The 24,696-nt window shown below is 49.7% G+C and overlaps 1 protein-coding gene across 1 annotated transcript; it reads right to left on the bottom strand.

Moving 5' to 3' along the window:
- Window positions 1–5,554: 5,554 nt before the first annotated feature.
- On the bottom strand, window positions 5,555–23,499 carry Tafa3 (TAFA chemokine like family member 3). Its single transcript, XM_060393339.1, has 7 exons — window positions 23,130–23,499; window positions 21,942–22,046; window positions 20,377–20,465; window positions 20,146–20,261; window positions 19,248–19,397; window positions 18,334–18,458; window positions 5,555–5,785 (listed from the first exon to the last, which is right to left on the bottom strand). The coding sequence occupies exons 4-7, from the start codon at window positions 20,258–20,260 to the stop codon at window positions 5,555–5,557; spliced, it is 621 nt and encodes a 206-aa protein (XP_060249322.1). The 5' UTR covers window position 20,261; window positions 20,377–20,465; window positions 21,942–22,046; window positions 23,130–23,499.
- Between the last annotated feature and the right edge of the window lie 1,197 nt (window positions 23,500–24,696).

The raw sequence follows: 24,696 nt of genomic DNA, 5'->3' as shown, positions 1-24,696 counted from the left end.
CTATCTGCATTGCCCCCGTGGCACGCCTGGGTTGGCTACCCAGAGGCTATTTAAGCTGTGGGCTGGCTTTCCCCGGGGTCCGAGGATTGTTCAATGTTCCTGAATAAACTGCATTGAAAAAAAAAAAAAAAAAAAAGAAGAAGAAGAAAGAACAAGATACGATTTGTCAGTTTTGGAAGTTTCCGGGATAAGAGATTATTTTTCTAAAAATTGATTAGGAAAAAAAACCCAACAATGGTGTGTTTCTGCTGTTGCTTGTGATGATGTTCTTTCCCCTGCTTGACTGACTTGTCCTGGGTACAGGTGAGTGGGCTTCACAGTGAGAAGGAAAAAAAAAAGTTAAGCCCTTTGGCAGCAAACACCACATTGGGCATTTAGAATTGAGGACCAAGAGGATGGGAAAGGCATCAGCAGATCTAACCAGCCAGATGACGTAGAGCAAATAAATTAATAAATAAATGACTTTGAAGAGATTCAGACACCCTATGAGAGATGGAAATAAGTGGGACAGAATGAGAGGGTGGCTAGGAGCCAGCCTGAGAGGTTATCAGGAACAGAGTGGGTGTGTGACGACCTATGCCCTGACATATGAGAGTTGACATGCTCTCTTCCCGCCACGTGGGCTCTGAAGCTCTGTGCCAGGAAGCATCATGGGTAGTACACACCCACTTATTGACAACCCTCTAATGGGCATTGCCCGTGACCAGATGAAACAAAATAGCCACAAATGGGGCCAGTGCGGCACCTAATGGCTCTCTCCTGGAAGATGGACAGCCTGTTAATCCCAAAGAACTCAGAAGACCTATGTTAGAACTTCCTGCCTCGACCTCCAAAAGTAAGGGATGCATTAATGCCCCACCCTGGAAAAGGTTCAGCACTTCTGTTCTTCTTCAGCAGAGCCTTAGCCAGGCTGGGCTTCGTTCACAGCCTCTTTAGGAATGCCTGGAACAGCTTTTTCTCCCGGGTCCTGGCAGGGTGGAACTCCCCAATGGTTCCCCTCTCCTGAGCAGGGTATAGGTCACCAGTTTACACTCCCTGAACGCCTGGGTGGTGGGGGTGAGGGAGGATGCTCCAGGCTGGAAAAGCTGCCGCCGCCACTGCTGTTTTTGTGGCTCTTAGCCTCTACCCGAAAGGGCCATCCTTGTTCCTGGCTTGTCTGCTTTTTGAGCGGGAATCAGTGCTGGTACACAGCCTCCCAGGAGCTCACAGATGGGAATGCACGGGGAGCCTAGCGCATCAAGAAGTCTGAATTTGCAGCTGCTTTGAGTCCCACCTCTGCAATCTACTTATTTTCTCTTAGGCAAACCAGTCAGTTTCCGAGACTCTCCATTTCCATGTTTGTAAAATGGGAAATAAAGGCCATTCTCAGCCACATAAGGTTGTTGAAGGATCATATGAGATTAAGGCAAACAATGGGGTGTCTCAAAATCTACCTTCATGTGGAACCCCATGATTGAAAACAGAACAAAATGTCGTTTTAAGTGGACATGCTAGTACCTACCTGAAATCCCAACACTCAGAAGACTGAGACAGGAGGATTTCCATGAGTTGTAGGCCAGCCTTTTGTTCTCCTAGTAAGTTCCAGGCCAGCTAGGGCCACATAGTAAGTCTTCTCTAAATAAAATAAAATAAAATAAAATAAAATAAAATAAAATAAAATAAAATATAATAATAATGATGATTTAAAATAGAAAATGGTACTTTGTATATGAACAAATACATTTTGTGAGTTAAGGTTTCTAATATCTTGAAGTCAGTAGCTACAGTACAAAGAAATGGTTTTCATCGAGCTGGGTGTGCTGGTGCATACCGGAAATCCCCATACTTGACAGGAGGAGATAAGTTGGTAGAGTTGGGGCTGGAGAGATGGCTCAGTGGTTAAGAGCACTAGCTGCTCTTCCACAGGACCAAGGTTCAATTCCCAGCATCTACGCAGCAGCTCATCTAAGATAGATTAGAGGATGATGATGATGGTGATATCAGGACTTCCTGGCTGGAGACATGGCTCAGAGATTAAGCAGCGCTTGACCATCTTTAAGTCTGGTTCTAAGGGATACAACGCCCCCCTTTCCTTTAAGCAAAACACTCATACATACAAAACAAAAATAAACAGATCTTTAGGAATATCAGGGAGGTTGCTGTGAAGACGGCTCAGCAGCTAAGAGCACTTGACTAAACTAGTTTATACTGCCAAATGACCAAGGTTTGGTCCCCAGCAGCATCCACATAGCGGCTCCAGCTCCAGGGGATCCAGCGCCCTCTTCTGGCCTCTGGGGGGCACTGCACACACGGGCTACACAGGTGTAAATACAGGCAGAGCACTCAGGACTCTTAGAAACAGAAGTGGCAGCCGGGCTGGCGGCCCAAGCCTGTAACCCCAGCCCTCGGGAGGCAGGGCAGGCAGATCACTGTGTGTTCGAGGCTAGCCTGGACTACATAGTGAGATCCAGGACAGCCAGGACTACACAGAGACAGCCCTGTCATCAAAAACAAAAACAAAACAAAACAAAAAAAAAACCTCATGAGGGGCAAAGCCAGGTGTGAGCCGTGTGTGTTTGTAGTCACTGAGTGTTGGGACTAAAGGTGTGTGCCACCACTGCCCAGCTGAGACTCCACAGAGAGGCCATGGCTTCCTAGATCTTTGGAGCTGCGTTCACACAGTCACCTCACGCATTTTCCCTCCCACTCCGGGCGTCTATCCTTCCCTCACGTTCGGATATAATTCTGCTCCTCACACCCAACAGGCATAAAACGTAAGCCCAGCTAACACGATCTCCAAAACATCTGCTGGGGGAGGAGAGGGCTCAGCTGGAGCCTGAGACACCAGGCAGGCAGAGTGGTGAGGGAACTCTAGCTAACACCCAGAATGACCTGCCGGGAGCCGCAGGAGGCGCTCAACCCAGGAGGGCCCAGAAACAGACAATCACATGGCAATACCTGAAATCCCTGCTCTGCGGAAACCCCACGTCGAGGTCTGTGGTCCTCACAGGTTCAAGCGCGCAGCTCTCTCGAGGCTCTCCGTCTGAGGCTCAGACGATTCGGAGCTTGTTCTTTGTTATAGTAACGGAAGTCATGCCCATCTAAGTGCAAGACACTAACTGCCCATCTCTTTACCTTCCTTCCAGGTCAGGCCTTCTCATCTTCTCTACTCCTACTGGTCTGTTAGCTGAGCCTCAGTCAGAGGTCATCCCTCCTATGTCCATCCCCAGCTCTCTGTCCACCCCCCCCACCTGTTACAGTAGAAACTGCAGGAGACAAAATATACAAAAATATTCCAAATGTCTTCCAAGTGTTAAACACACACCCAAGACCTCCTGTGGGGGGAAAAAGTGTCAGGAGATCAAAGAGTTCTCAAGCCTTTGTCTTCCTTGCCAGAGGCAGACAGGAGAGGCAGACAGAGATTTCCCCAGAGAGAATCTACCTGGCCCAGGCCGTTTGGCGTTTGGCGGCCACTTACTCCAGGCTCTACCTGTCAATCCATCAGATAAAGAACTCCCTCCTCTCCCGACTTGGCTGAGCTGTCACCTCAGACCCAGTTGGTAATGGAGCACAGAGACCACTGCTTCCTCCATGAAGGATTAACTGTTATGGCCATTACCCTCACGCTAAAAATAACCGGAAAAGCAGGCACAATAAATAAAAGCACTATTTTTTTTTTTTTTTTTTTTTTTTTTAGACCCTGGGCAATAGTCGGTTCAGGACAACTGCAAAGAGCGTGGCTGCATCTTTTGATATCTGACAACTTGAAGCTCCACCCCTCCCCTGTCTGTTGTTACAGTTACCGTACAAAATGATGGAGTGCGTTGCTTTCACACGTGAGTATCATTGTACTTCACTTATGCTCGTCCCCACCACTTCTCAAATCCCACCAAGCAGCCTTTCTTCTGCTGTCATGTCACACGTACAAATACATTGTATGTGTTTCATGACACATAAATATATAGATTTTTATCTAGAATTTGCATGTGAGAGAAAAATGGGACATTTTTCTCTGCCCTCCACTATCCTTAAGTCCACTTTCTCCTCCCTAAATAATTCTCTTTCATTTTCATGTCATGTATATATGAGTGTGTGTGTGTGTGTGTGTGTGTGTGTGTGCGCGCATGCGCATAGTGAGACTTATCTGGTTGATACTAAAGATACCAACCTGTGTACTATTGATACTAAGCATGTGACAGTTACACCATAAATATTCCCCCAGCATGTAGCACACATGGAGAACATACTTGAAAATCATGTCCACTCTGGACTCTCCCAGATGTCTCTGCTTCTGGTTATGCTCTCCTCATCTCTACAACAAACCTTCTCTTCCACCATACCTAGGAGCAGTCCCGTCCTGTCCTGTTTATTTCTTTTCCTCATCCAGCTGGTGCCGAAACCTGGGACCAGTCATGCCCTTCCTTCTTTGTTTGTTCGTTTGTTTCATTTGATATTTAGTTAGTGTATTGTGTTGCAGGGGTGGCTGATCCTGTAACAAGTTGGAGCAGCTCAACTCTATAACAATTAAAAATTCATCTGAGGGCTGGAGAGATGGCTCAGGGGCCAAGAGCTCCGGTGGCTCTTCTGAGGGACCCGGTTGGATTCCCAGCACTTACAGGGTGGCTCCCAATGTCTGTCTCTCCAGTTCCAGGACAATTGGATGCTTTCCCCTGGGTTCTCAAGGCACCAGGCTTTCATGTGGCACACACAATAAATAATGACAATTTAAAAGAAAGAAAGAAACGGGGGGGGGGACGACCCAGTGGTGTTCTCCTAGAGGACTCTGGTTGGATTTACAGCTCCCACATGGAGGCTCACATCTTTGTGATTCTAGGGGTTACTACCTACTCTTATGCCCTACAAGGGTTCCAGCCATGCCTGTGGTGGGTTTACATCCACACAGGCTATACACACACACAAATAATAAATAAATATGTTTTTAAAAGTAAAGACATAAAAGCCAGATGGCTTCAAAGTGAATTCTACCAACAACTGAAAAAAGGAACAGTACAAACTTTACATATCCCTCCCAGAGTATACAAATAGAGTGAAAATTTCTCTGCTCTTTTCTGAGGCCAACATTGTCCTGGTTCCAAAGCAAAGACCGATATTTGTGATGGTGTTAATTGCCAACTTAACATAACCTAGAATCATTTGGGAGATGACCTCTGGGCATGCCTGGTGTGGGGGGGAGTTACCTTGATTGCCTTCCTTCAGTGAGACCATCATTCTAATGGTTGCCAGCTGAGCGAGGCTGGTAGCTCTTGAAGCGAGGGGAATATTTTTGTTCCGCCTCCTGAGTGCTGGGATTGCAAACATGCACCACCATACCGCTAGGCTTCTGCTCTGTGGACAGACTCACAGGCTATCAGAGTGACGTCCTCAGCGTCAACATGAGATCCCGATCATGGATGTTCTATGCAAGCGCGAGAAAACTCAGCTGAACATCCACTTCAAAGAAGGCTAGTTTATTGCCTGTAAGACACGTTTCAACATTGGTCAGAAGAAAAGCAAGGAGGTAAAGCTTTCCAGTGTGCGTCAACAGACATTATTCGCACCGTTGTATGTCATCGTTTTACACCCAGGGGCCTGGATCTTGCTGCCTGAAGACTTTCTCTGGGAGCCACAAGGCTCGGCCTTGAGAGGAGTCCGGGGTTAGCCGGGGAGCGGTTCTCCAAGACGAGCGGCCGGGACCTCCGAGCGGGGTTTTGCGATTGCGGCACCAGGTCGTCCCGCCGCAAGGGGGTGCTGCGCGTCCAGACGCCCAGGTCGCGAGCTCCTCGCAGACCTGCGGGAGCGTTGGCTTCTGAAGAAGCCATGGACAGTGGCTAGGTGGAGACCCTCCACCCATCGGAGACTGCACCTTCCGCCCCGCGGTGGGGGGAAGGAGGGCGGGAGGAATCCCTGGGAGTGAAAGCCTAATCCCACAGGCTGGGGGAAGGAGGGCATCTGGGACAGCTGCTTTTCTCTTAAACCGGAGACTAATGACCCTCCCCAAATCTTGCTCAACCTCCTCGGGTCCTGTTTCTGTACCCATCCCACCCTAGGCCCTACTTCTCTTTCTCTGATATCTTTTAATTGACCAAAGTCTACAGTTGCAACCAATTGTTTTATATATATGTGTGTGTATATATATATATATATATATATATATATATATATAAATTTATTTTCTCGAATATTACATCCCCACCGAAATCTTTCCTCGCCCCTTTCCTTCCAGCCCCTCCCCCTCTCCCTCTTCCACTCCTCCACAGCTTTCCTTCAGAAAACGGCAGGCCTCCCAGAAAAATCAACCAAACATAGCCTATCAAGTTGCAGTAAGACTAGACACCTCCCTCATATTAAGATGAGATGAGTGAGGACAAGGGCTCAAAAGAGACTTCCAGTGGAGGAGTTGGGACACCAACCCAGCCACAAAACTTTCGACCTACAGTTTGTCCTGTCAGCATGATAGTGCTGGGGTAAAGGTGGCACAGAAACTGTGGGAGCAGCTGACCAACGACTGGTTCAGTTTGAGACCCATGCTAGGCGGGGAAGCCCGCCCCTGACACTTCCCTGATACTGATCAGGAAACAGAGGCCAGATGACCTAGAGACCTAGGGCAGAACCAAACATGCCTGGAAAAAAAGAGTGAAAAAGAGATTCCTAATGATATTCTGCTATACTGGTAGACAGGAGCTTGGCCTAATTGCCCTCAGAGAGGCTACATCCAGCAGCTGAGGGAAACAGATGCGGAGGTCCACAGCCAAACATCAGTTGGAACTCAGTGAAGCCTTCGGAAGAAGGGGAGAAAGGATTGTAGGAGCCGGAAGAGTTAAAAATACCAGAAAACCAAACCAAAACAAACAAACAACACCAAAATCTCCACAGAATCAATAAACCTGGACTCAGGGGCTTACTGAGACTAAAGCAAGATCATGGAGCTTGCATGGGTCTAACCTAAGCCTTCTGCATATATGATGCAGTTGTGTAGCTTGTTTGGCGTTTTTGTGGGACTCCTAAGAGAGGGAGTGGGGCTGTTTCTGGTGCTTTTGCCTGCAACCAATTGTTTCTATGTAAACTTAATTAAAAGATTCTCCCTCCCTCTCTCTCTCAGGAAAGATTATTGGTGGCCAATCAGCTTACCAGCAGCTTATTCTTTAACAATCAGCAACTAAAGCAGATCCCACTGGCAAGTCGATGGCTAACCAGCCCTAGTTCCTTCGGGGAGGAGGCAAGGACCCACACTCCAGCCCCACTCCTTCCTCTTAGGATCAACAGAGAAAGCTCAACCTTCTAGCCTGGGAAGCTGTCCTGGGTCTCTTTGTTGATTAAAACTCAGTTAACAGGGCTGGAGAAATGACTCCGTGGTTAAGAGCACTGTCTGCTCTCCCAAAGGTCATGAGTTCAATTCCCAGCAACCACATGGTGGCCTACAACCGTCTGTAATGTGAACTGATTCCCTCTTCTGGCAGGTGTAAATGCAGATCGAACACCCATATACACAAAATAAATAAATTAAAACAAACAAACAAACAAACAAACTCAGTTAACAGGCTGGGGAGATGATTCGGTTGCTAGCCTGTTCACACTCGAATCCCTAGCACCCACATTATTAAAAACCAGACTGCCCCTGTAATCAGAGTGATGCAGAGGTAAAGAGAGGAGGGCCCTGGAGCTCACAGGCCATCTAACCTTGGAGTGTCCATGTCTGGGTTCAGTGGAAAGCCCCTGCCAATAGAGGATTCCTGACATTGACCTCCACATGTATGTGCACACAGGGACAAATATGTATGCATCAGGCAAACACATTCCCCGACTCCCCACCTCAAGCCAACCGTAAAACCCCTCAATATATTCTCGACAACTGATGCCTGTCCTTGGTGAGTCCCCTGGAGCCCTTTGTGGAAGCTCTTAGGAGCCCATCAGCCCCAGCATCTCTCAGAGTCTGGGATAGGACCACCTTCTGAACATCCATCTCTGGATTCAAGTGGGGATCCCGGAAGATATGTTCCGTGAGGTTCAGCCTCCAACTGGGCTGGCTTCGGCCGGAGCACAGATACACGACTGACTTGGAAGTCCATAACAGATATTCTACTGCGCCAGAGCAAAAGTGGTCCTCAAATTCCCACAAACCAAAGAGCGGAAATTATGACCAAGGACCCTCTATCCACCATGGTAGCCCAGTGTCCCTTGCGCTAGGTCTCCCTCCCTGCCTCAGAAATTCCAGGCCATCTAACCCTCTAGAACTGATAGTCTGTCCACAAACTCCTCTTCCTGCCTAAGATTTGAATTGTGGCTTCTGTGAAAGTCACTAACCAAGGTGTCCAAGCTGACTCAGGGTTTCCTTCTGTGAATACACCTGGGCAAGGTGGAAAGGCTGTGGGATCTGGGGGAGGCTGCACCTCCAGTGTCCCCCAAACAGTCCACAGCTCTAGTGCATGGGACCAAGGTGCCTTTGTGCTTGTGGGAGAGAGTAAAGGCTGCTTGGACTAGGAATAAAAAATAAAAAAAAAAGAAAAAAGAAGCCCCAAACTGGAAAATACTGTCATTTTCCTGCTGCCCACCTCTCCACTCCCCAGGCCGGCCAAGCAAGAGCTTATTATATCTTCCCTGGTATTTTCTGTTCCTCTTCCTCCTCCTTATTTCTAACAATCGCCCCAACACGGTGCCCACCCAAGTCCTGGATCACAGGCCTGTACAGCGCATCCAGCTCGGGTCAAAACTGTGGTTTAAGTCTCACATGGACAACTGCCCATCCCCTCTGTTCGCTTTCTGCGAGCGTTTTCTGTGTCCCAGACACCCAGGCAGGATGCCAGCCAGTGAAGGCCGTGGCTCTTTTTTTCCTTCCGAGCCACCACACCTGTAAGTGGATGTTAATAACGCTTGCTTCACAGCTTCTCATGAGGGCAAAATGACCAAGGTATGTGCGACCAGCTCACGGAATGGCTGTGACTCAGCAGGGCTCAGGAGGAGGTGCTGCTGTTCTTAGTACACCTTTGCCTTTGAGCCTGACTGGTGCTCATTTTTATGGTTCTGGATGAAATCTCACACTGCTTCCGTATATTTTTGGTTGTTTTCAGGTAAGAAAAGGCTCTGGTTTCTTTCATGAGTAGGAAAGGGAAAGAAAAAAAAAATCCTGTGTGCGTGTGTGTTAGCGTGTGTTAGCGTGTGTGTGTGTGTCTGTGTGTCTGTGTGTCTGTGTGTCTGTGTGTGTGCTTTTAAAAGTGTATCTATAGGAGGTCTGAAGAGATAACTCAGCAGTAGAGCTTGTACTAGTATTGATCTTCCAAAGGACCTGAGCGTGGCACCCAGAACCCACAATGGGCGGCTCGCAATTGCCTATAAGCCAAGCTCCTGGGAGATGTGGTGTTTCTGGGCTCCTGACATTCATACACACACAAACACAAATAATAAAAGAAAACAATAAGAATGTTTTTTTCATGATTTCCTTATTTTTATTTTTTTTCATTATTTTTTTTTTTTTACTTTTTACATTATTTTTATTACTTTACTTACTTTGTATCCCCCCCATAAGCCCCTCCCTCCTCCCCTCCCGATTCCCCCCTCCCTCCCTCTCCTTCATGCATGCCCCTCCCTAAGTCCACTGATAGGGAAGGTCCTCCTCTCCTTCCTTCTGATCTTAGTCTATCAGATCACATCCGGAGTGGCTGCATTGTCATCTTCTGTGGCCTGGTAAGGCTGCTACCCCCTCAGGGGAAGGTGATCAAAGAGCAGGCCAATCAGATTGTGTTGGAGGCAATAAGAATGTTTTTAAGGGGCTGGAGAGATGACTCAGAGGTTAAGAGCGCTGGCCGTTCTTTCAAAGGTCCCAACAACCACATGGTGGCTCATAACCATCTATAATGAGATCTGGTGTCCTCTTCTGGTGCACAAGCTCAAGTGCAGGTAGAATACTGTATAAATAATAAATTAAATAATTTCAAAAAAAACAAGGTGGAATAAAAAAAATTTTAAAGGAATATTTTTTTTAAACATACGTATAGATGTCTGGGGAGTCTGGGGAGATGACTCAGTGGTAAAATGCTTGTTGTGTAAGCAGGAAGGCCTGAGTTCATATTCCAAGAACCTATATAGGTTTAAAAAAAGAAAAGAGTGGATGGAGAGATAGCTCATGGTTAAGAGCACTGTGTGCTCTTCCAGAGGTCCTGAGTTCAATTCCCAGCAACCACATGGTGGCTCACAACCATCTATACTGGGATCAGATGCCCCCTTCTGCCATGCAGGTGTACATGCAGTTAGAGCGCTCATCTACATAAATAAATATTAAAAACAACACTGGGAATGGTGGCACTCTTGTAATCCCCAAGTGGGAGATGAAAGCAGGAAGATCCTAGAGACTCACTGGCCAGACAGTCTAGACAGTTTGTGAGCCCTGTGTTCAGAGAGAGAGAGAGAGAGAGAGAGAGAGAGAGAGAGAGAGAGAGAGAAACCCTGCCTCGAACAAACACAAAAAATAATGGAGGTCAGCAGGGGAGGAGACTTGCTGTCGACCTGTGGCCTGCATATGCACACATACCACACACAAATCAATGAAGTAACAAGAACAACCAAATGAAGCGTATGTGGGTACCTCTGGCAATGGGGCATCTAGCTCCCTATTAGCACACATCCGTAAGATATATTGAAGCTCATATTGATAGTCCTCTCTAGCTCCCAGGCTCTTCTGTGCCCCCTCCCCCCCAGCTACTCTAACTTCCAGGCTGTTCTAGCTTACAGGTTCCCTCCGGCCTCAACACCTGTCTCTCTAAAACTGCCAAGGCTCTCTGGCTGTTTTGCTACCTCCACCTCCTTGCCCCCAGAGATGGCTGTGGCATTTTGAATAAACCTTTCTTTCCATTGACAGAGTGGTCTGCCTTGGTTGTTTCACTGTACCATTGCTTACACACACCCACAATCCCAGCATGTAGAGGAGAGGCAAGAGAATTTCCCCAAATTCAAAGCCAGTGTATATGTGGGGGGTGGGGAGGAAGAGCTACATAGGAGACCCTGTCTCAAACCCCCTTTCCCCTGCACAAAATTCCAAACAGCAACACCTTCTTTTCCTATTTGTAGAAGAAGCCAGAGGCGGCAACTTGTTTTCTACCTCAGAGTGATATTTTAATGTACCCTGGACAACTGAGCACCCTCCACACATACACACACCACCATCACCATCATACCACCATCAGGCTTTTCAGGGTGGGAGGCTCCTAAATTTCTACAGGACTTCTTTACTACTATCTGGAGGCCTGTGTCTTTCCCAGGTGGGTGGGCTAATTGCTACATCCTATTTGCCTGGCCCTTTTAGAAAGATGACCTGATTTGCATTAACGCTTTTGGGGTGGGGTATGAAGACGGCATGTTTGACGGCGCGCCTCTGGGATTACCTGCAAGTGAGCTGCTTCTGGTGATCTCTCCTGACAGGTATCAAGATCAGCATCCAAAGCCAGATGTGATGTGTGCTGTCATCCCACCCCTTTGAAAACAGAGGCAGGAGGATCGCTAAAAAGTTCAAAGCCAGCCTGGGCTACACAGTGAGTTCCAGGCCAACTTGGGCTAAGTAGAGACCCTATCTCAAACAACAAAACAAAACAATAAAGTTTGCTAGGTCACTAGCTACAGGCTTAGTAGCCATAGGATGCCCTTGCTCTGGAGGTTGGAAAGTCCAAGAGCACCAAGCCTGAATCTTCTCAACATCTGGTGAGAGCCTCCTGAGGGGAAGGACAAGTGGCCATGTGTAAGATGACCGCCTTAAAGCCGTCCCCAAGAGAAAGGTGTTAATTCCTCTTAACAACCTAATCACTTTCAAAGGCCCACTTCCCAACATAAACAGCAATCAATTTCCAATGAATCTTGAAGAAGACAAATCACAGCAACATATTATTATTATTATTAGTGGATATATGTGTTTTGCATGCATGCAATGCCTGCAGGGCGGAAAGAGGGCATTAGATCCCATTTCTTGGAACTGAAGTTACAGATGGTTAGAAGCTCCCTTGTGGATGTTGGGAATCAAACCAGGGTCCTCGGGAAGCAGACAGTGCTCCTTAACCACTGAGCACCCCTCTGGCACCTACAGCAACAACTTTTGAAGAGACTGTGAGGATCAGGGTCTGACTTTGTGAAGGCAGAGGATCAGACAATGTTACATCCCAAACTTCAGAACTCAGGCATGTAAGAGTTGTAGACGGAAGCTCAAGGAAGTCTGTCTTCCACATCCGGAGATTGGCTTGGGATTTCTGAGGCAGGAGGATTCATATGAGTTTAAGGTCAGCCCAGACTATGTAGGAAGATCCTGTCTTTAAAAAATGAACAGAAGCCAGGTCCGGTGGCACATGCCTGGAATCCCAGCACTCAGGCAGAGGCAGGCAGATCTCTGTGAGTTCAAGGCCAGCTTGGTCTACAAGTTAAATCCAGGGCAGCCAAGGCTACACAGAGAAACCCTGTCTCAAATAAATAAATAAATACAAAATCAATAACAACAAAAAGGGAACAAATCAGAGCAGCTGTACTACCTTCAAGTCTGTGCTTAGGAACTGGGGTGCTCATTTGGGAGGCCCTATGGTGGGTGTCACAGACAACAAGAGCAATTTTGAGGGTTACGGCTTTGATGGGGTAGAGGAGGATAAAGGGAATTTGTGCCCCCAAGAGCAGTTTGAAAAGTAGTTTTCTGGTCCCCTGAAAGTTCGGCCCCCACATCTACTCCAAATACATTTACAGCCCCCTGAGTCCAGCAACTTCTGGGGCTGTGCCCACCCCACACTCACACGAGGTGACCAACCCAAGGACATCAAGAACCAGCTTAGCTACTCACACTGGTAGAAGATGGGAAGAACACTACCCCCCCGTCCCGTCTCAGCCACACAGAGAGAAGGGGAATATACGCTGCTGGGTGCTGTGCTGTGAACAGCCAGTGATCTCTAGTCCAGCCATCTCTCGTCAGTGTCAACACTGAGCTGGTTTCTATGCATCCTGAATATCATCCTGGCTTGAGGACAGGGGGATGCTAACACCCACAGACATAGAAACGCCAGCCACACACATGCACGCCCAATCCCATCTTTACACGAGGGTGCATGTGCAGTTACCTTCCTGAAGTCCAAAAATGGTAATTGCCTGAACTTGGAAAAGAGAACGGATGTGGGTTGTAGCACATCTGAGAAGCTCTGAACCCTCCTCCTAGCTAGACTCTGTCTTATACTTTAGGTCTGTGTTTTGTTGTTGTTGCTGCTGTCTTGTTGTTGTTGCTAGACATCACAAGAGGCACTGGAAAGGATTTAAAAAACACAAGCACAAGGTCAAAGGAAAAAAAAAAAAAGAACCTCCCCAAATGCTGAACTCCAATGCAGCCATCAGTTTCCAGACTGGCAGTGCACACATTCAGAGGGTTACAGTAAAACACTATTGCGAAGGCTGGCAAAAAGTTTCCAGGGAGTTATTTAGGTTTTGAGAGTCATGTGGTCTCTTTGCAATGACTCACATATGCTGTCATAGCACAAAAATAGTCATAGATAATTGTAAGCATGGTTCATGTTTCAATAAAACTTTATTTATATATTAAAAACAGTGTAGCCTGTGTGCTTTAGTTTGCAGTCCCCTGTGCAGAAACCGGGGTTGTCAAGATGACTTCCCGGTTCTGCAAGGTTTTCCGTTCTTTTTCTGTTGTTGTTTTTCTTTTGACAGGGACTCTGTTAGGTCCACGCTGGCCTCCATCTTGCCATCCTCCTGCTCGCTTCCTGAGTGCCTGGGCTAGAGGTATGAGTCAGCACGTCCAGTTTGCCAAGGACTGAGAAGGGCTCCATGCTGCCTCCTCCAGAGAGGACAAAGATCAGGCCCCCTTCATGTGGCCTCAGTCTCGTTCAGTTTTGTTTTTGAAGTTCGGAAGCGATGATGTGGACCTCCCCTCCTTTTCCCCTCCCTCCGTGTATGTGAACTCATCTTCTTCTGTGTATGTTTCCCTCTTCTTCCCTCTGCTCCCGGCACTCACATTGCTGGGCAGTTATAGAATGAGACTCCCACAGTCCTGATGGCTAAAAGCCGCGTCCTCCTTCCAGGTTCTCCCTGTTCTGGGGGCGACGGGGCTGTGTAACAGTGGAAAGAGCTCCGTGCTGCATCGCTGGGCAGGGCACGCCACCATGTCTTGTTGTGTGACTTTGGGCAAATTACATAACCTTTCCTAGTTGCCCTCTCCTTGGCTGGCAAGTGGAAGAGTCGCCTAACTGGCTTCTAAAGCCCCCTGCAACTCTAATTTTGTGGTTTTGGGGAGCTGTGGCCTCAAGGTAGTGGAACTGTCTGGGGTCATTAGTCAGGAGATTACTCACAGACCTTAATGAAACTGTCAGGAGGCCAGCAGAAACTAGTCACGTGCTTTATAGCTGCCAATTTTCCTAAGGCCTGCAGAGCTGAGGGGATGGGGTCCTAGTGAAATTCAGAGAACTGAGATGTTCTCACCAAAGACAAGGAGGAAGACAAATGACTCCAGAAGCCCCTCTACTCCAAGGAAACCCATTTATTTCTAGTGTCATTTGGATAGTTACAAAACAGACGCAGGTTTGGACTCGGTTGGATACAGAATTTTGGGAAGCTGGAGTTGGGGGACTGGGGTGGTGGCTGAACCTTTTCTCTCCTTATGCTAGAGCTTCTTATGTGGTGCTTTTCTCCTGGCCATGTACAGGCAGCCCCTCAGAGTCCACCCAATAAATGCATGGTTAGGCGAAGAGGGAGGGAGCTTGGAGGACTTCATACAAGGAATTAACAACTTTAGCGGGGGTCAGGGAAGGCACAGAATGAGGACACTGAGGCAGGTGGGAGCTGGTGGGGGCTGGCAGCTCTCAAGAGCTTGTGAGGAGCCTTCATTTCCACACCTTCCACTCCGACACCAGCTCATATGGATGATACAGCTGGGGAAGGGCAGGGGGCGTGGGCACTGGGGTGACAGTGCTCAGGAAGGAGGGATCAGAGAGCCCACCTTTCCTTCCATTGTTCTGCCACTGAGCTCTACGCCAGCCTACAGAGCCTACATTCTGGCCTCCAGGAAGGCAGGCTTTTACTGTCTGGCTCTGCTGAAGCTGTAACCTAAATAATTCACTCACCCATCGCTCTCTGAGCATTAGGAGAAAAACAAAACCAGCCCCGGCCCTGTGCTCAGGTTTCCATGGCATAGAGGGCAAGCAAGGAGGCTGGGAAGGCCATGCTAGGCCTTCAACCGTCCCCTGGGAGCGGTGACAAACACCCGACATGAGCTACAGTGTGTTTTTCCAAACCCTTGGGCTAAAGATGGCAATGACCGGTTCTGAAATGTTTTTAAAACAAAATGAAACAAAACAACAAAACCAAGGAAAGGATATGTCACAGAGACTTAATGTGGTCTGCAGAATATACAATATTCACTTGGTGGCTCTTCCCAGAAAATATTTGCCAACCCCTAGCCTCCAGCCTCCATTCTTCAGAAGGAGGCCGCCACAGCATTTGACCTCTCCATGGCGACCCTGGCCTGCGGACCTGCTCCATGAGGAGACTGTTAGAGGCCTGCCTTTCTGAAGTTAACATGACTGTTCATCTCGTTTAACAAAAACAAAAACGTGCCATGAGGTGGGGTGATCATAGAGTCTTAGTCAAATGCAAAGGGAGATGCCTTCTCAGGGACCAGGCATCATCCTAGCTGGTCTCTAACACCCTACTCCTTAAGGCCTCGGTGATAAGAGGGAGCCAGCATGCTACTCCCAAGCCATCTGCGAGGCTAGCCTGGTTGTGAAGACCTAGGGCTCTACTCTGGCCTGGCAGGTACCTATATAGGGAGCTGGCTGAAGTTCCCGGAAGAGAAGGGTCAGAAGGGCCACAGGACGTCAGTTCACAGTGTTCCAGCTGTAACTGTGCCGAGTGACCTCTGGGCTGTTTGGGGGCCTATTTGGGGGATTGGGAAGTGGCTCCACTCTTCAGTGGGTGTATGTACTCTGGACTACTTTGGATGGGAGATCAGTAGCCTCAATCAAAGTCCCAGTGGTCAAAGTCAAAGTCCCATCTCCTAGGAAACACGTTGCTGCTATCCAGACAGTGCTGCAGGGTTCCGCTCTCTACATAAAATTATCTTGTAAGGCCTAGGTTGGAATCTCAACGTCCATGTTTTGGAAGCCCAAGATGTAAGATCTCCGGCAAATCATCTCATCCCCCTGTGACTCGGCTTTCCCATCCATTAAAACAAGCAAACACCTGAAGTTTAGGGTGGGTTGATTCTGAGGACCTGTGCTTCCCATAGATGGCAAGGGTGTGAGCCCCGCCCTGCCTCTGCAAAGCTGTGCTGAAAAACTCATCTCCACTTTCTAGTACTATCCAAAAGAGATCTCACTGGCTCAGCACTCAGAGGGCACAGTGCTTCCTCTGACATCTTAGCATCTGGCTGGGGGATGCAGGACTGATGGGAACGACGGGATGGGAAGGGACTGCTGTGATTTCATGACTTTGTGTCCTGTGATCAGGGGATAGCTGCAGATCAATGAGAATTTCATCCATACCACACCCACTGCAGGTAGCTCAGAGGCCATGGTACTTTAAACTGTTTAAATCATCTGCCATCCACTCCCTAACTTGACAAACTCTTCCTTAAGGACAGGATTGTGTGTGTTGGCCTTTGTTCATAGAAGAGTGCAGGTCTCAAATATGTGGCCGAAGATCCAAGCATCTCTGCTGAGCAGGGTGAGTAACAGGGCCCTGGCAGGTTTAATGTTATATCCGACCTGGGACACATGTCCAGGGAAGTGAGTTTTCTCATATCTGCTATCTGATGACCAGAAGCCATTCTTCAGTCCAAAGTCCAGTCAAGGCTGTCCTGCCTAAGCCATGACCTCCAAGAGTTACCGTGTGACCTAGAACGCAAATGAGCAGGTAGAAGAAGGTTAGAGAAGGCAACAGGGAACCAGCCATTGTAGCCTGCCAGAGAGCCCCGGAATAGGCAAGTCACTGAGCAGTCACTGCTGGCTGTCTCCTAAAGCCATCCAAGCTGAGCATGTGTGGCCTGGTGGTCCATGCTGACACCGGTGGGGCAAGCCTCACCACCATTTGCTTCTGAGTCACTAACCTAACAAATTGCAAAGGCAGTGATCTACCTTTTAGGCCACACACCCAAGCCTGTAACAGTATGGCAAATGTCCCAAGGTCTGTGATAGGTCTTACTTGGCACATCTTAATAAACATTCTCAAAATGGCTGCCTCCCTTTTCTGCCTATGGATGGGCTGCCCTCCCTTTTAGTCAGCCAACACCCTGCACACACACACACACACACACACACACTTTTTTAAGTTTTGTGTGTCTGCATGAGAGTCTGTGTACCACATGTGTGCCTGGTGCCCAAGGAGACCAAAAGAGGGCATCAGATCCCTTAGGACTGTGTTACAGACAGTACTGAGCTGCCATGTGGGTGCCGAAGTTGAACCTGGGTCCCCTGCAAAAGCAATAAGTGCTCTTAGTCACTGAGCATCTCCCCAGCCCCCAAACCTTTTCCTGATGTAGCTCCTGGAGTTGTGTGTTCCTCAGAACCTTAGAACCAGGTGTTTGTTTGTTTGTTTGTTTTGTTTTTGGTTCCATTTGTTAGCCTGCTGGCTGTGCAGGGTAGGAAGGGGACAGATTCACTGTGGTGGCTTGCCGGGAAGTGTCACTCATTCCCACAGATGATGTTGACAAAGGCATGCAACTAATTAGCCAGGGCACTCAGGAACTGCTAAAGAGTTTGATAAAATTTTAATCACCCCTTGTTTTGTGGGGCGGGCAGCAAGCCATGATGATAATAATCTTCTTCTTGGGTGCTGTCGCTGGGGACAAAGTAATCTGACTACAGGAGGCCAGGTAGGAAGTGCAGGAAGTTAAGGAGTGAGGAGTGGTGTAGGTGACAGGGGACAGGCTGTGGCAAAGTGGCAGGCAGAGCAGTTACGGTTTCTGAAACTCAGGTAGAAGGAGAAATTGCTCCCTGGATGATCTATACAATTTCCTCAGTTCTCTACTTCTTTATTTTTATTTTTTGAGACAGGTATCATGTAGCCCTGGCTACTCTTAAACTCTTGATCTTGCTGCTGAGTGCTAGGACTACAGATGTGCGCCTCTGCTTTGTTTTAAAAGGCTCAGTATTTTCTAGTGGTGAACCCATGCAAAGCAAAGAGGAGAAAACCAAGGCAGGCAGAACATCAGTTTTGCCTACGACGGGGAACCGTACCCTCAGCAGTAGTGCCTAGAGGACTGTCTGGAATGTGTTCCTGTGGCTCTCACGCCCATCTTACGGAACGCCATCCTGGCCCTCCAGGATGTGCTACCCTGTGATGCCTGTGCTACCCCAGGTGAAGGGGGAACAGGAGGGGAGGATGAGGTATCCAGCTCAATACCTTGGTGGTTCTGACCCTGTGTCCACTGCTGCAGCTCCACCCCGACAGGTCCGGGAGCACCTTACACTCCTCCCCCAGCAGGCATGGCTCCATCTGGCACCACCACTTCTGCAGGACGATGGAGGCTGTGGGGCAGGAGGCAGGTGTGGCTCTGAGCTCTGAGGGCACTGGGCACAGCTGGCCTGTGAATGAGGAGTACCTTCCCACATACAGGCCTCGATTGCCACCTTCCCCTTCTCTTCCCCCTACTCTGGGCTGTCCAAGGAGGCAACATTGTACGTGGGCTGAGATCTAGGCACTATTACAATCAACTTCATCACTGCGTCACACCAAAAGGGGAGGAGGACATCAAGTCAGGAGGAGGGTGAGGCTGACTCTGGAGCAGCCATCATCAGCGCAAAGGCGCTATCTTCAATGCCCTCCGTGTATATGAGCTGGCATCCAAGCCACATCCAGGAGAGCACAGCTGGCGCGTGAGCCAGTGAGCACGAGCATGGTGGCGATATGGATGTCACCAGAGCGTGAGAGCACAGGTGTGAGCAGAAGGGAGGGAGAGGTGGGTGTGTGATATGGGTGATCGCACGTGTCCACAGGAAGGAGGCTGAGAATAAGAGGTCTGTGGAAGAGGACCTCACCGGAGCAGCGTGCGGCCAGGTGGAGTTGGTGTGAGCGGAGGGACCAGGTGGTAGGTGTGTGAGTGGCCCTGTAACAAGAGCTTTCTTCCTCTGTGACACAGGGCCGGCTCTGGGCTCTGTCTGCCCTCTCCTCCGAGACGATTCCCGTTGCAAGAGGCTGATAAGGCAAGCCTTGAGATGGTTCTGACACTAGATCCCCAGCAGATGGCCAGGCCTAGATGGACTTTCTTATCTCTGCTCTGCCCAGGCTGCCCAGGAAGGACCTGGCCGCTCACTCACCGTCCACACAGGAGGGCTTTGCCCTTGTGGTGCCAGCCACCTGGCCAGAGAGGCAGGAGCATTTGACCGTCTGGGAGCGCTCCTCGATGCGGTTCCGGTTGCAGCAGCGATGTGCAGCAATCACCTCGCAGGTGCCCTGCTTCACTAGGACTGGTAGGGCCGGCAGTGTGAGGTCAGGAGACCCCAGGCTGCCACCCCTGCTCTCCTATCTCCCACCCTGCTGCAGGCCCTCGAGTCCCTCCTCCTGGCTTCATGGAAAGGTCATTTAAGAGCTATCAGGTGCTGGGACTGGAAGTCAGTGGAAGTGTTTCCTAGCATAGGGGCGAGGGCTGGGATCAAACCTTCAGAACACACACACACACACACACACACAGAGGGAGAGAGAGAGAAAGCTAATGGTAAAGGAGAAAAGGCCAGATGAAACCTTTATGTTAGCTCCTGCCCCCAGGCCATGTTCATGACACTTTGAAAGCTGGAGTCCCACACCAGCCCCCACCTTCCACTTTCTCAGGGTGAGGGCAAGGGCCTCAGAGCTTACAATACGTGGGGGAGGATCATCCGCTTACAGAGGCTTTAGCCATCCCAGAAGGAAAACCCCAGAATTAGGCCAGGAGACTAGACTTAAGCCTCCACCGAGGGCCTCTCACTGCAGAACACCTTCCCCCTGGAGGAGATGGTGCCAGCGGGGCTACCCAGTCCTTCTCTGAACCGGGCAGAGGAAGAAGACAGAGTTTCCTGGGTAATGACCAGAGGAGTCACCTCTGCAAATTTTACTCTGCCCCCCAGACATCTGCCTGCTTTGTGGGATGGGTTGGAATGCCTTCTAACTCTCTAGATGTCCCAGAAAACCCCTTCCCTGGTCTCACCACCTTCCCCGGTCTCACCACCTTCCCCAAACCTGTAGATGTTGGTGGCTGCAAGGAGGCAGAGGCCGGACGTGCCCACAGCCAGGCCAGGCACAGTGCGAGCACCCAGCTGCCGGGGCTCCAGCTGCTTGAGGCCCTCTCACTCATTCTGTGGAGAGAAGTACACACCCTGCTTAGGTCAGGGCAGATGCTCCGTCTGAACCCAGACTCAGCCCCTTCTCTACGCCATGCTCTAGAGGCCCAAGGTTAAGCAGGATGCATACCTTGACTCCAGGCAGCTTGCAGCCAGGTATGATGTCACTGTCGGAAGTGATGAGTGACACAGAAGGACCAAGGGACAGGAAGGCAGAGCCTGTGGACATTTGAGAGATTTTGCAGAGTGAGTCAAAGGGCTGTGCCATGGATTGGACAGCGACGCTGACTCCAGTTTTTTTGATCTCTTGACCCAGTCACTTCACTCGTGTGCTCTTGATTAAATCCCAATAGAGGGATTGCTATTATCCATTTTTCCAAATAAAGCCCAAAGAGTCTTCATCTGTAAACAAAAATAAAGACCACCCAAACAGCCATCAGTAGAGGAGCTGAGTACGGTGGAGAATCTGGAAATGCAGCTCCCTCTAGATCGCTGGGAATGCAGAACAGAACACAACACAACGAAAACCAAAATCATCACCGAACTTTGTAAGGACCTGTGTGGTAGACTGCAGTGAAGAGCCAGTCTGACAGGAGGGAAAAGAGCAAAGGAGGAGGCGTACACCCTGGGAGCAGACAGTGTGTACCAGGGAGGAAGTTCGTGTTGCCTCGTGTGTACACACCAGCTCTGTTTGCCATTAAGAAGGGAATCCCCACCCCAGTTACATGTTTGAGCTTCAAACCATAAGACTATAGTAGCAATTTCATCTGAACACAATTTAAATTAAAAAAAAAAAAAAAAGAAATGGGCTTTAAAAAAAATGATCTCTGGGCTCGGCGGCGCACACCTGTACTCTGCAGTCAGGGGAGCAGAGGCAGGTGGATCTCTGAGTTTGAGGCCAGCCTCGTCTACATAGTTAGTTCCAGGCCTAGCCAGGGCTGTATAGGAAGACCCTGCCTCAAACAAACAAACAAACAAACAAACACAAAACACAGGGCTGAAGGGGATGGACCAGTGAGTAAGAGTTCTGAGCAAGCATGAGAACACCAACACGAGATGTAAAAAGCTGGACGATGTAAAAAGATCGCTGGGTTGCTGGACTGCCTAGTGCTAGACTCGGTGGAAGACCCTGCCTGAAAGGAGGAAGGTGGAGAGTGATGGAGCAGGATGTCTATCAGACAGGCTTCCTCTGGCTGTCACATGGGCACACACATGCATACATCATGCACACACATGAAAACAAACAGACAAACAAATAAATAAATGGGAGAAAAAGAAACCCAGGCTAGAAGTTGAATGTCTTGCCCAAGGCTGACTGGCATGAGACAGGACCCAGAGGCCTGCCCTCGGCCTACTGTTCTCTTCCTTTCTTCTGTGAACCAAACAGGGCCTCCAACATCTAGCCAGAGGATGGATGGATAAGAACCAGAGAGAAACCAGAAAAGCAGAAACACACATACACACACACACACACACACACACACACACACACACACACAAAGCTGAGAGAAACTAGACATAGAAGGGGACAGAAAGAGCCCCCTGAGGTCACATGGTCAAGGGTTGGCCTGGGTCACTGGCCCTGGCAAGTGCCAGCACAGTTGTAGGAATACCGGGTGCTAAAGCAAAGGATGCCGCTGCTCCCTTGGGGGTAATGTCCACTCCTCCAGTCCTATCTCCAGATTTCTCACTTACCGTTCCTGGGGTCTTTAGGCTTTTATCTGTTCATCTGCTGGTCTCAGACTCATTCCATCTGGACAACAATATAAAGGTTGTTCAGAACAGAGGCAGGGCAGATCCCTGGGGGGTGGAGGTGCATAAGAGAAAGCTTAGAACAGAATATGGGAATGGGCCGAGCACCAAAGGAAGTCCACCTTCGGCTGTTCCCTCAGTGAGGGCAGTCACTTCTGCTCTAGGAATCTGTCCTGCTCCTCTTCCCTCCCTCCTCCACAGACTATGGAAACCTGTAGGGGCAGTGGCCTTGGGAAGAGTGGCTGGGCTTTCTTTTTCCTAGGACGGAAGCAAGGGCAGGAAGGTCTAGGAATCAGTGCCATTGTCCTCTTCCTGGTCTTGGGACAAAGTTAGGGTCAGAGAAGGTGCAGAATTTGCCAGCCTTCTGGAAGCCGGCCCCCGGGAAAGAGTCCCTGGATCTCCAAATTCTCTTTGCCTCCACCTCCAAGCCATCGCGAGCCTTGCCTCCTGGACTCCTCTGGAACTGGCTCCCTTCTGCGGCTGTCCCTCAGTCCCACTGCTGAGGGCTAGCTGGGCACAGCCCACAAGAGCGCCTCCATCCTCCCACAAGGTCCTCTCCTCTCTCAGTCTCCAGTGAGAAGTAAAACTGAAACACATAGGCTGGCCATCTCAGGAAAGGCCTGCAGAGGGGAACGGGCGTGGGGGATGGAAGAGCGTGCCCACCCGCCCTGGACACGGGTGTGTTCCCACCCTTCTAGACACGCCTCTCTTTTCAGTGGTCCTCTCCCAGGCTGTGTCAGAAGCCCTTATTTTGACCATTGCAAGTGCCGCTTGGTCTTCTCTTGGGAGCATCCTATTTCTGGCTGAGCTCTCGCAGCGGCTAACACAACTCACACGTTCCTCCTAGGTACTCCAACGACCAGAGAACCTGGGCAAGATGGGTACTCAGGACCTCTGGCATTCCACCCAGAATGTCACCCCACCCCGTCCCTTAAATGGTCCTGGAGAAGGAAGCTTCTGGGATTTGATCTTCGGTGTCCATAGTCTGCCTCAGTTTCCTTGGGCTGTTTCCTCAGTGGCCAATTCAGGCTAAGGTGAGGCTGCATACCAGCAAGGGGTCAGCAAGAACCTTCGACCTTGTTTGGCTCGCTCCGGTTCCCTCCCGCGCCCACTCTTACTCCAGGTACCCACCTGCTCCACAGCACTGGTCCTGGCTCAATCTTCCGGCCTGAGGTCCTCGCTGCCTCTGGGCTTCGCATATAGACTCCCAAAGACAGGGCTCTCCGTGGGAGTGGCCAGCTCGGGTGTTGTCTCGTTCTGAGCGCTCCCCGCGATCTGATCACTAAGTTGCTGCTCCGGAAAGAGAGGGGTAAGGGAGCGATTTGGCTAAGTTGGAGTCCCTGACTCAAGTGAGCCCAGCTCTGAGCACCTGGGTGCTCCCGGCCAGGACCCTCCAGCTCCCCGGCTCAGCCGGGTCCTTCCGAGCTTGCCGCCCCACAGGCAAGCAAGCGCGCAGCGGCTTAGCTGGGAGTCGTTCCCGCTGCTTCAGCCCTTGCGGGCACCGCCGCCTCCTTCGAGACAGCGTGGGGCGCTCTGCCGGGAGGATGGGCACAGCTGGCAGGCAGCGGCCTCTTGTGGCGCAGGGCGAGACCAGGGACAAAATCCCACGGGCTCTGCTTTCATGTAGTTTCTCTAGCCGGAACGCATCAATTACAGCAGGTCTCTAAATCCTCCAGGAAATGTGGGCCCTAGTCCTGTGTTCTGGGATGGGAGTGGGCAGTTAGGTAGGTAATAGTATTCACCTAGACCAGCAGTCGGCTGTTATTTAAATCCGAGTTCATTAAATCTTAAAATCCAGTTCTTCAGACCACATACAATGGCTCATACCTATAATCCCAGAACTCGGGAGACCGAAGCAGGAGGATTGTTACGATTCTTGTGAATCTGGGCTATAGCGTGAGCCTATCTAAAACGACAAAAACCAAACCAAAACAACCCTCCCAACCCAAACAAACAAAAAACAAGTACATAAACAAACGCAGCAGGGGTCGGGGGACAGGGAGGCAGAAAGTTGGCAGAAAGTTTGAGGACAGCTTGGTTTATATGGTTTCTCACAGGGTTCTAGACCAGCTAGGGCTGCCTTAGCCAGACCGTATCTCAAAAGGAAGGGGGGGGGCAGGTGGGAGATATCAAATGTTATCTAAGGTGCTTTCACTGCACCGGAAGCTAGGACCACTGTATTGGGAGATTCCCATGTTGCACGAAGGTTTTGCTTTGTTTTGTTTGTTTGTTTGTTTACCCCAGAGGCTCCTGGTTGACATCAGAATAGTAAATACTTCCGGGACAGAAGTGCAGCCCTTCTACCTGAGAGGACTAGGGACAGTACCAGGGTGGAGAACCAGGCTTCAAGAGGCAGGTGATTGGCCCCGTGGCTAATGGGTATGACTCTCACCTTGGGAACCAAACCTGAAGCTCCTAGTATCTTCATCCGAAAGATGGTAAATAATCCCAATTACAATTTTTTTTTTGACAGGCTCATATTTTGGATGCATTAAACGCTCGAGGGGAGAGGTGTTCTATGACTCTGTCTCTTAGAAGAGGGGTGCACACAGCTGTTGTAGTAAGGAAGCTTTGGGGACGTGATTAGGAGAAACGAAGGAGGAGGAGCCTGGTTCTGAGGGCCCTGAGCATACAGCCTGGGACAAGGGGTGGGGCTCTTCCCTCTTTTTTTCTCTCCCCTTCTCTCTGGATCTCTATT

This window comes from Meriones unguiculatus, chromosome 10 (genome assembly GCF_030254825.1).
Source record: "Meriones unguiculatus strain TT.TT164.6M chromosome 10, Bangor_MerUng_6.1, whole genome shotgun sequence".
In the NCBI taxonomy this organism is placed as follows: Eukaryota; Metazoa; Chordata; class Mammalia; order Rodentia; family Muridae; genus Meriones; species Meriones unguiculatus.
The sequence above is the reverse complement of the archived record's forward strand: the minus strand, read 5'-3'. Positions and strand labels throughout refer to the sequence as shown.